General features: G+C 39.7%; 1 protein-coding gene and 1 long non-coding RNA gene across 3 annotated transcripts; both read left to right on the top strand.

Moving 5' to 3' along the window:
* The first annotated feature begins 554 nt into the window (after positions 1–554).
* LOC139539456 (uncharacterized) lies at positions 555–3,507 on the top strand. 2 transcript variants are annotated; one of them, XR_011667948.1, is made up of 4 exons: positions 555–774; positions 2,155–2,316; positions 2,511–2,590; positions 3,235–3,507. It is a non-coding gene; the product is annotated as an uncharacterized lncRNA (long non-coding RNA). The 2 variants fall into 2 exon arrangements; XR_011667949.1 differs by lacking the exon at positions 555–774 and adding an exon at positions 1,681–1,787.
* A 124-nt stretch (positions 3,508–3,631) lies between these two features.
* On the top strand, positions 3,632–5,596 carry LOC139539455 (uncharacterized). Its single transcript, XM_071342431.1, has 3 exons — positions 3,632–4,619; positions 4,916–5,023; positions 5,115–5,596. The coding sequence occupies exons 1-3, from the start codon at positions 3,809–3,811 to the stop codon at positions 5,177–5,179; spliced, it is 984 nt and encodes a 327-aa protein (XP_071198532.1). The 5' UTR covers positions 3,632–3,808; the 3' UTR covers positions 5,180–5,596.
* Positions 5,597–11,642: the final 6,046 nt, after the last annotated feature.

Here is an 11,642-nt window from a genome sequence, read left to right as displayed (position 1 = left end):
ATGTCTACTTCACCAGCCGCCCATTTTATTGGTAAACTCTAATGTCACAAACTCGTTCATTATTCAAAGTAAACAGCAGATATGAAAAGTTAACACTACCGGTGATGTTTCTCTTTGACCCTGGATCCTTTTGATTGGTAAAGTTAGTTGGTGGACCAGAGTCTAGGTTTGGGAGGACAGAAACTTCAGAAGGTGTAGAGACAGAGTTGTTTCCCTCACGTGCGACATATCTCTCTTCTGTTGTCCATTCTGCAGACAAGCCTGTTGGATATCAGGGTAATATGTACATGTAGGTCGAGGTAAAGTGACTGCATAGATAATAAACAGAGACTAGCAGCAGCATAAAAAAGGGTGTCGATGCAAATAATACATGAACCTGTTTAACTGCATTGATATGGCTTAGTTTGTTAATTTGTTTGCCCTAAAACTAATTTGTCAAACTAATCATCTTCGTATTAATCCCACCACTATTTCAAAAAGGATTCCAGCCCTTTAAGGACTTGCTCCTCTTTTGGGTTGCAGACAAAAGGTAGCTGAAATTACACCCTTTGCAAAAAAGCTCTGGGCCATCAGGTAATGTATTTGAACTCTATACTCACAATGCCACATCACATTGTGACTGTAGTCTCTCAATTGCTACAATTACAGTTCTGCTCACCAACATGAGCAGAGAGCAGGCCGATTGGGCCTTTAACAATAGACTCCAGACCGTTTTTGTTGTTGGTCAACTACTTTCCCTTCTACTCTTCAGGACCTATTCTGTGGCAGCAGTAGGTAAGGAATTCAGAGAATTATGTTGATGTGTATTCAAGCTACAATTGAGACTAATATTGTGATTAATAACAGTTGTAAACAGACAAACTGCCATTGGTTGCCATTATTACATTTATGATAAAATTACCTAACTATGCATGACAGACCACTGTTAAATATTTCAAAATTGGATTCGCACTGGTCTAATGTCATTGAGCTGTGAATAATACCATTCTATCAGTCCTTTCATAAGAGCAAATCGTTGTTTGTTTTTTTAAAAGAGAGTGTGTTGTACTGGACATATAACTTATTCAGTATAATGATGATTTGATAAGATTTGGTATAGAACAAATTCACTTCTCCATCTCAGAAACCACTCCAGTTCACCAATTTCTGAACAAAGGATCAACATTACCGGTCATAATACTTTCTTTTCAGCCAATGTTCATAAAAGAAAAGAACATGAATAGCCACCATCTCAATGTCACATTGAACAATGGCAACAGGGTAAGAGACATTGTCTGCTTTACAAATTATATCCGGTCGAACTACTCCAAACAAATGTTCCAGATACTACTGATAGACCCTGCTATCTCACAGGACTAACCTGATACTACTGATAGACCCTGCTAGCTCACAGGACTAGCCTGATACTACTGATAGACCCTGCTATCTCACAGGACTGGCCTGATACTACTGATAGACCCTGCTATCTCACAGGACTAGCCTGATACTACTGATAGACCCTGCTAGCTCACAGGACTAGCCTGATACTACTGATAGACCCTGCTATCTCACAGGACTGGCCTGATACTACTGATAGACCCTGCTAGCTCACAGGACTGGCCTGGGTGAAGGAGCACACACAGAGGGTCAACTGATGGGCAAAAACTCACATTGGAACCATCAATGTCAACAGGTTACCATGTCACCTGCTCAATGGGACAGATTTACTTAGTATAAATACTAAGTGCGCTTGTTATTTGTCAGAGGAAGTGAATCATGAAATGTAAAACAAAAGTTCAAACGAAGAGGTAAAATATAACAGATCATTTCACGATTACATTTTTGTGTTTTATTCTTTTTGCAAACTCCCTGGTAATTAGTATAGTTTCTGGCAACATTGAAACCATATAAAGCTATTTTGACTGGAAATCTGAAACTGATATACACCATTTATTGGCCCAGCGTCGTCTGAGTTTGGCCGGTGTAGGACGTCATTGTAAATAAGAATTTGTTCTTAACTGACTTGCCTAGTTAAATAAAATAAACAGTTAATCAAATGGCTGCCCGGACTATTTGCATTGACCCTCTTTTTTATGCTGCTGCTAGTCTCTGTTTATTATCTATGCAGTCACTTTACCTCGACCTACATGTACATATTACCCTGATATCCAACAGGCTTGTCTGCAGAATGGACAACAGAAGAGAGATATGTCGCACGTGAGGGAAACAACTCTGTCTCTACATCTTCTGAAGTTTCTGTCCTCCCAAACCTAGACTCTGGTCCACCAACTAAGTTTGCCAGTCAAAGGGATCCAGGGTCAAAGAGAAAAATCACAGGTAGTGCTAACTTTTCATATCTGCTGTTTACTTTGAATAATTAATGAGTTTGTGACAGAGTTTGTGTTATTCTGTGGAAATATGTTGTAAGGCGATTGACCTTGACCAGACCGTCTCCACACTATGGCCAAAATAGCTGAATTCATACTGTGTCCATTTTCTAATACACTTTTGAAATAAAAACATTTTTTCAGTCCGTTTAGGTGTGCATGTGGCACTCTTTGGTCCAAGAGAATTTATTGTCCCTGAGTTACTTCTTGCCCTATACAAAGAGGTTAGTACTGTTTACACAAACAACCAAACTTTATGCGATCATACTGATACTGTAAAACAAAAAGTTACGTTAATAACAATAATGGTAAATGTAAAAAATACCCCAAAATTTCCCAATGATGATAATCTGAATGTCAACAGTATAAATGTCAAATAAAGTGAAACTGCCTGCTGTCAACCATTAATCAGCAAGTCTAAAGGTCAATGACTGAGCAGTTTGTGTTAGCTTTGGGCAGTCACTCAGGTTTATCATTAATTTATTGTAAAAGGGTCAACTATTGTTGTGGCGCTTGTATATTTTAAGGCTTGGCACTTAAAAGAGCCATATAAGCTCTTGTAAAGAAAGCCATTATCAAGAAATTACTACACTAATGTCATCAGAGATTGTGGCTAGTTACAAGGTTTAGGTTTCAGTTAGGGTTATTCACACTGAAAAGGCACACATTCATTAAGAAACACACTGTAGCAAGCAAGAAAAAAAAACACTAATACTCAGAGTGCAGTAAAAACAAAGTAACAGCAGGACACACTATGGATTAACTAGGGATTAATGATACTGTAATAACATAGGCATAGTCAACTGTGTTTGAATGTTCAAGTTATGTTCATAAGTAACTTCATGATCTCTCTGTTCTTTTTGAGAAGCCAGTTCTCTACAGTCTTGGAGAGAACAGAGGGGTGCTTTCCCTGCGAATACTGGGAATAAGAAAGAGTGACCTCTGACCACTGAGATTGCATCACATCGTGGACTCTTCTGAACCTCTCCACCTGAAGATGCAGACCTCCTTCAATTCTTTATTCTCTGTTGTCTTCTTGTTTATTTATAGTATATCTCTGTAGTGCTGTAAGATTACTTTCAAATTGGTTTATTTGCCTGTTATATCAGATGTATTAAAAATGAACTTCATTATGATGAAACATTTTACGGTATATTTGTTGGCTCAAAAACAAGACAGACAACCCCGCCCATAAGACTGGCTAACCAATAGCAATAGGCATAGAGTCTTTAATCCCACCCTTTCTTCCGGTGCTTCTTTCCTTCAGCGCGTTGGGAAGTTTCTTATGTACACATTTCATGTTTGTGCATGGAGCTCCCAAGTACAATAGTCCATGTAAATAAAACTGATCTTTTGACGTTTTTTAAACTCTTTGGAGCGTGGTCTGAGCGGTGTGCGTTGTCTTGTAGCTAAATACTAAAGAGCAAAGAGGGCGATTTACTATGGCTTGTCCGATCTATCCAAAGGACACACCGCAGCCCACCGAGGACATCGAATTTCAGCAAGTACTGCGTCAAATTGGAGGTAAAGAGAATATATACTTAATAAGTGATGCCGTCAAATCGGGTGAGGAGGACGAAGCCAGTGGGATATTAAAGGAGTTCATTCAGGACATGTTTCATAGCGGGCGCACTGAAAACCTTGGCACGGGCCATACCAACAACAACACTAATGGTCAGGTTTATTCCTCTCCAAATAGTCAAGGGGATATTACAATCGAAAATAATGGGACATGCGAAATAGTAATCAACTGCAATACTTTGCCTCAAGCCCAGGGCAACGAAATACCTCTGTCAACGAGGCCAAAGGATTTAGTGTTAAGTGCCAAGTCTATGGGAGAGGATAAAGGACCACCGAGGCTCAATGGGAACGTCCAAAAGACCAAAACCTCAAGCATGAACAGTTGTAGAGGAAAGCGAATAATAGACTATCCTATTATAATATTCATATTTAGACAGGAGTTTTTCAGTGGCAGTGCAAATGCAATTTACCTGAGAGAAATTCTGAAGGATGTTAGGTCACGTGTGAAACGTGCCGGTGTCCGCCCAGCACTAGTCGGGTTAATACGCTCAATAGGTGAGAGCAACGAGACGCGTGAATCAGTGGGATTTCTGGAGGGCCTGCTTCGTTCAGTGTTTCGGAAACATCCACCAGAAGCCATCTGGGCAGGGCATTTCATTCCCAAGACGGAGGATAGGATGCTGGCCATCAAGAAATATGCCTGCAAAGCCATCTATTCGGCCCAATCCTCAGGTGAAATACACATTTTCAAATGTTTGTGGTTTGTAAACCATGGTCAGTTATTTTATGCACCGTTTCATAGGCCTTATGAATTGTTTGTACTTTTAGCATTTTTATGCTTAACTAATGTTTGGCCATAGGCATATAGCCTATGTAGGTCAGTTCATGACACACATAAGACTGGGGACATTTTTCATGCATTCGATATTCTCACAGGCTAGTGGACTTCAGAACAAAATAAACATTCATTAAGCAATCTGCCCCATAGATTTGCTGCCAAATGTTCATGCTCATTATTGCCTTTGCAGATAATTCTGAGGAAAGAGGGAACATGTTTTTCAGGCCATTCCAATGTTTGCCTTGGCCTAGAGGACACAGCAGCCAGGCCAACAACACTTCAGCAAACAGGCAAAGAGGTATAACAAATGTTGTCCTCTTCCCATTCCGCTTTCCATGTGCGTCCTTGACGGTAAATAGGGTAGATAACAGTTCAATGTTGTTTTTCAGGTGATGCTGCTAGTGCAGAGGAAGGGATCCCTCTGAAGACTGGTGTTTTGTCCGCTGGACCCTAGGCAGAGTCAGACTGTGGTGTAACCAAAAAGGACAGTCATGATGACACTCATGGGTCATGATTTCCCATGTCCAACTGTGGACAATACTCAAAAGTTGGTCTCAAGGAACATTGGTGTCTGTACAAGTCTGCAGTTAAGTCACGTGACTGGCACATTGGCCTTACAATGGGTTGATGATCAGTCACGGAAGAGTTTATACATTAGCCTGTGATTATGAACAATTTGAATTTAGAGATAACTCAAGTTACGCAACTTAATACATTTAGTGTACATGCGTATCTTGTGAGGTTACTCTGTTACATAACCATCCATGTATGTTGTCACTTGAAATAATTGTCATGTAATATCTGCTTTTGTTGTTACAAAGAGCCCACCTTGAATTGTAAAACAACAATGAAAAAATGTGTGACCAACAAACACTATGACCATTTACTTCATTCTGTTCGGTAAGTGTTTTGATGTTATTTTCTTTTGCTTGACTTCAATTAATGTTAAGCAACTAGTGAGTTTGAAAACATTGTTTTTTAAAACAATATATATTTAATAGGCGCAATGAGAAAGAGTTAGAAACAATTAGAAAGTCCAAAATGTGAGACGGCATGGTGCCTTAGAAATTCAGTCGACACAAAAAAAAAAATTGGGTTAAAAACAACCCAGCCCTGGGTATAAAACAACAACCCAGCCTTGGGTATAAAACAACAACCCAGCCCTGGGTATAAAAAACAACCCAGCCCTGGGTATAAAAAACAACCCAGCCCTGTGTAAAAAAAACAACAACCCAGCCCTGGGTAAATAATGGACAGAACAAACGTTGAGTTATATTTGACCCAGCCAGTTGGGTAACTTAGTTGTATTATTGAGCTATGATCCACCGGGTCAGATCAGAAGACTGGAGATGTGGCTTAGTAGGGAAGTAGCTTTCAGATAGTTATTTTTGGCCAGCTGTAAGAGTAAATGTAATTCCGGTTAATCTGTTCTGTTGTATTGTCAACGCATGATAAGGTTGAGTACTGACACTTTTGTAGCTTAATGAGGTTTACACAAGTTGAGTTCCTCAAGTGCCTATGTGTATCCCAATGTTGGGATAGTTACCACTTTGTTATGATATTTAAATAATAATGTTATTAATTGTATATAAAAATATGTAATGTGCAAAAATATTTAAGGCTAATTTATATTTGCAGTGTACAAACATCACGATGAACAGGAATGAAGTTTACTCTCATGGCTGTCCAAAAATACTTATCTGAAAGCCATGCCCCCAATAAGACCCATCTAATGGGTAAACAAAGCATGAAAGTGAATTAAAAACCCAACAGATGGTTAAATTAATTGAAAAGTGTGGCCTGTTGGGGGAATTGTTTGGGGCCTTTTGTGAGCGTAAATGTCATTCATGTTCATCTTTTTTTTAACCTTTATTTAAGGAGGCAAGTCAGTTAAGAACAAATTCTTATTTACAATGACAGCCTTTTTAATTATAATTTTTTTATTTAACCTTTATTTAACCAGTTGGGCCAGTTGAGAACATGTTCTCATTTACAACTGCGACCTGGCCAAGATAAAGCAAAGCAGAGCAGCGTGACAAAAACAACAACACAGAGTTACACATGGGATAAACAAACGTACAGTCAATAACACAATAAAAAATCTGTATACAGTGTGTGCAAATGAAGTAAGGCAATAAATAGGCCATAGTGGCGAAGTAATTACAATTTAGCAATTAACACTGGAGTGATTGATGTTCAGATGAGGATGTGCAAGTAGAAATACTGGTGTACAACCAGGGAACAGTGGGTTAACTGCCTTGTTCAGGGGCAGAACAACATATTTTTTACCTTGTCAGCTCGGGGATTCGATCCAGCAACCTTTCGGTTACTGGCACAACGCTCTAACCACTAGGCTACCTGCCGCCCCATTGTTAAGTTTGTACACTGCAAATTTCAATTTTCCTTAATATTTTTGCACATGACATGTTTTTATATAAAATGTATAACATTATTTAAATATAACAAAGTGGTAAATATCCCAACATTGCAATATGCATATGCACTTAAGGAACTCATACTCTTGTGTAAGCCTTATTAAAGCTACAAAAGTGTCAGTGCTCAACCTTAACATGTGTTGACAATACAACAAAACAGAATACTAGGAATGACATTTACTCTCACAGGTGGCCAAAAATAACTTTCTGAAAGCCAGTTCCCCACAAAGCCACATCTCCAGTCTTCTGATCTGACCCGGTGGATCATAGCTCGATGACTCAAAATCAACAACCCAATTTAAATTTAAAAAAAATGTTGTTTTTAACCCAGCATTTGTGTTTGTGTAATGACAATAGTAGTTGCACTAATCCAACCATAATCCAATGGGTTATGGGTTTACTTGAATTTGTATTTAGATTTTAAACTAAAGGATTGTATAATTGCACTGTGTATAGTTTGTATATGTATTGCTACATTATATTTCTTGTACGCCTCATTCACTGTTTTAATGCAATTCATTAATAGTTTTGAAGTCGCTGCTTGTTATGGAACCAATGGAGTAAAACTGCTGCAGTTAATTAATTACGATAAACTTATCAAATAACACATTGTATTTTCAAAGAGCAACCACGTACTGTATCTTTCTTTAAGTTATGTGAAATTACTGATTTAAAAGGGGTTGTTAACAAAAAGTTGTATTTCACTTTAGTGTAGCGTGCTTGCTTTCTCGACCTACAAGTGATAGTTTGCTTTCTCGAATACTAGACATTATAGCTTCAGGGGCCTTTTATTGCAGGTTCACTAGGGTCATCCACTATAGTAGTTGACTCCTGGTATGTTCCTCTGCCCAGGTTTGTTTCGTTGCAGCCTTATTAATCATATTCAAAAAATTCCTCATCAATCTACAGAACGCGATACCCTATAATGACAAAGCGAAATCTGTTTTTTTAGACATTTTTGAAAATGTATTAACAATAAAAAACATAAATACTTTAATTACATAAGTATTCAGACCCTTTGCTATGAGACTCGAAATTGAGCTCAGACAAATTGTGTTTACATTGATCATCAACATTGGGATGTTTCGACAACATGATTGGAGTCCACCTGTGGTAAAATTCAATTGATTGGACATGATTTGGAATGGCACACACCTGTCTGTATAAGGTCCCACAGTTGACAGTGAATGTCAGAGCAAAAATCAAGCCATGCGGTTGAAGGAATTGTCCGTAGAGCTCCGAGACAAGATTGTGTTGAGGCACAGATCTGGGGAAAGGTACCAAACCATGTCTGCAGCATTGAAGGTCCCCAATAACTCATTCTTAATGGAAGAAGTTTGGAACCACCGATAATCAATTACTAACTAATATTTGACATATTTGAATACTTCTTTTACCAACGTATTGCCAAGGTCCGTGCAAAGTGAAACTTGAATACAACTGTAGATCTGAAATAATTGGATGGTGAAAATTGCATCCTGCTAACCAGAAAAACAAGGTGAAGCAAAGTCAGGACAATCCTTGTACTGCCAAGAGACATACTTTTTTTTGTTGTAAAAGAAAACTAAAAGCAGTAGGCATTTAGAATTAAATGTGGAGTGGAGTTTATAGTTAGGTGATGATATCACGTCCTCCGAATACCTTAAAAAATCATTAATTCTAAAAACACAGTTTCCATCATTTGTCGAAAGAAAAATCCACCCCTCTCGAACGGATAAAAATGTCTCCTATATCTGCCATTTCCATTACCTATGTCGCAAAGATTTTTTAAAAATTAAACCTGCCTAACATGATGACCAAACCGGCTCCGTGTGCGCCATCTTGCGCATGTTGATTTGTCTATCCCCACCAGACACTTTCAAGACATGCAGGTTAAAATACCAAAAACAGCTGTGAAACAACTACTGTATATTAATTTGGGAAGAGGTTGAAACAAATGAAATTATATTTGTCACATGCCCCGAATACAACAGGTGCTTATTAACAAGCCCTTAACCAAGAAAATATATTAAACATTTAAAAATTAACTAAAGTAAAAAATAAAATAAATACTTTTTTTATGTAACATAACAATAACGAGGCTATATACATGGGTACCAGTACTGAGTCAATATGCGGGGTACAGTCGTGTCGCGGTAATTAGGGTAATATGTACATGTAGGTCAAGGTAAAGTGACTACATAGATAATAAACAGTGACTAGCAGCAGCATAAAAAAGGGGTTCAATGCAAATAGTCCAGGCAGCCATTTGATTAACTGTTTATTTTATTTAACCTTTATTTAACTAGGCAAGTCAGTTAAGAATAAATTCTTATTTACAATGACAGCCTCCCAGAAGGCAAAAGGCCTGCGGGGACGGGGGCTGGAATTAAATTAAACAAATAAAAAAATATAGGACAAATGACACATCACGACAAGAGAGACAACACTACATAAAGAGAGACCTACAACATAGCATGGCATGGCAACATAGCATGGCAGCAACACAGCATGGCCGCAACACATGAAAACACAGCATGGTAGCATCACAACATGACAACAACATGGTAGCAACACAACATGGTAGTACCACAAAACATGGTACAAACATTATTGGGCACAGACAACAGCACAAAGGGCAAGAAGGTAGAGACAACAATACACCACGCGAAGCAGCCACAACTGTCAGTAAGAGTGTCCATGATTGAGTCTTGGAATGAAGAGATAAAACTGTCCAGTTTGAGTGTTTTTTTGCAGCTCGTTCCAGCCGCTAGCTGCAGCGAACTGAAAAGACGAGCGACCCAGGGATGTGTGTTGCTTTGGGGACCTTTAACAGAATGTGACTGGTAGAACGGGTGTTGTATGTGGAGGATGAGGGCTGCAGGATGAGGGCTGCAGGATGAGGGCTGCAGGATGAGGGCTGCAGTAGGTATCTCAGATAGGGGGGAGTAAGACCTAAGAGGGTTTAGCAGTCTTACAGCTTGACAGTAGGTATCTCAGATAGGGGGGAGTGAGGCCTAAGAGGGTTTAGCAGTCTTACAGCTTGGCAGTAGGTATCTCAGATAGGGGGGAGTGAGGCCTAAGAGGGTTTAGCAGTCTTACAGCTTGGCAGTAGGTATCTCAGATAGGGGGGAGTGAGGCCTAAGAGGGTTTAGCAGTCTTACAGCTTGGCAGTAGGTATCTCAGATAGGGGGGAGTAAGGCCTAAGAGGGTTTAGCAGTCTTACAGCTTGGCAGTAGGTATCTCAGATAGGGGGGAGTGAGGCCTAAGAGGGTTTAGCAGTCTTACAGCTTGGCAGTAGGTATCTCAGATCGGGGGGAGTAAGACCTAAGAGGGTTTAGCAGTCTTACAGCTTGGCAGTAGGTATCTCAGATAGGGGGGAGTAAGGCCTAAGAGGGTTTAGCAGTCTTACAGCTTGGCAGTAGGTATCTCAGATAGGGGGGAGTGAGGCCTAAGAGGGTTTAGCAGTCTTACAGCTTGGCCGTAGAAGCTGTTAAGGAGCCTTTTTGACCTAGACTTGATGCGGTTAGCTGATACTTAAAATACCTATCCAGGCATTGTAAGATCTGGCATGCGTGGCAGAGGAACGCACCGACTGTCTGCAGTCTACTTCTAGATTAATGGGGGAAAAAATTGCACCAAACATCTTAGCTATATGTAAAATTGTGCGACTAAGAGCTCCTTGGCAATAACGTCAAAATTAATTACAGATTTCTTGATTATCTTAGACAAAGATTATGGATATACTGACAAGATACATTTCTCTCTGCCCTAACAATGAGAGTCATTGTCCTCAAAGCGGCACAGAGGGCTGTCTAGCTCTCGCCTATCCTTTCTTTGGATTGGTGGATAAATGTCAGTATTGTAATCCTTTTTGGAATATTCGATTACAGTTGTTGACGTCAACCGCCTGGTTTCAATGGAGAGAGATGCTATGCTACTAGCCTCATACCATGAATATGCGTAGCCAACTTGAGACAACGCCGATATACAGTGCTTTTTCTCAACGTTTCCGGGATGTAACGTGCCCTACTTATATCAATACACTAGTAACAACTTTATCATTGCGAAACTTCTATTCGATCAAATGAACCTTAGGTAGCAAATAACATGCTGACCACACAGCTCGTGTCGCATGCGCGAGCGTTGCAAAATAAATTTGCACATACATTTTATTCAATCATTGCACCCACACTGCTCGCGTGCGCCAATGAGCGTCTGCGTTGCCAGGCGCTAAAATAGAAGTTGCTTCTATTTGTGATGCAGAACGCGATGCAAGTCCTGCCTCTCCCATCTCCTCATTGGCTTTTAGAAGCATATACCCACGTGCCATCTCCTCATTGGTAATACCCACGTGGGTGATTGAAAGATCAAAGCCCTGACCTCAACCCCATAGAACATTTGTGGGCAGAACTGAAAAACCGTGTGCGAGCAAGGAGGCCTACTAACCTGACTCAGTTACACCAGCTCTGTCAGAAGGAATGGGCCAGAATTCACCTAACT

Source organism: Salvelinus alpinus, chromosome 15, assembly GCF_045679555.1.
Source record: "Salvelinus alpinus chromosome 15, SLU_Salpinus.1, whole genome shotgun sequence".
NCBI lineage: Eukaryota > Metazoa > Chordata > Actinopteri > Salmoniformes > Salmonidae > Salvelinus > Salvelinus alpinus.
The sequence above is the reverse complement of the archived record's forward strand: the minus strand, read 5'-3'. Positions and strand labels throughout refer to the sequence as shown.

Excerpts from the sequence above, each read along its gene's own strand:
- LOC139539455 (XM_071342431.1), top strand. The coding sequence starts at position 3,809 with ATGGCTTGTCCGATCTATCCAAAGGACACACCGCAGCCCACCGAGGAC. Across the intron at positions 4,620-4,915 it reads CTATTCGGCCCAATCCTCAG|ATAATTCTGAGGAAAGAGGG; the intron begins GTGAAATACACA and ends TTGCCTTTGCAG. Across the intron at positions 5,024-5,114 it reads TTCAGCAAACAGGCAAAGAG|GTGATGCTGCTAGTGCAGAG; the intron begins GTATAACAAATG and ends GTTGTTTTTCAG.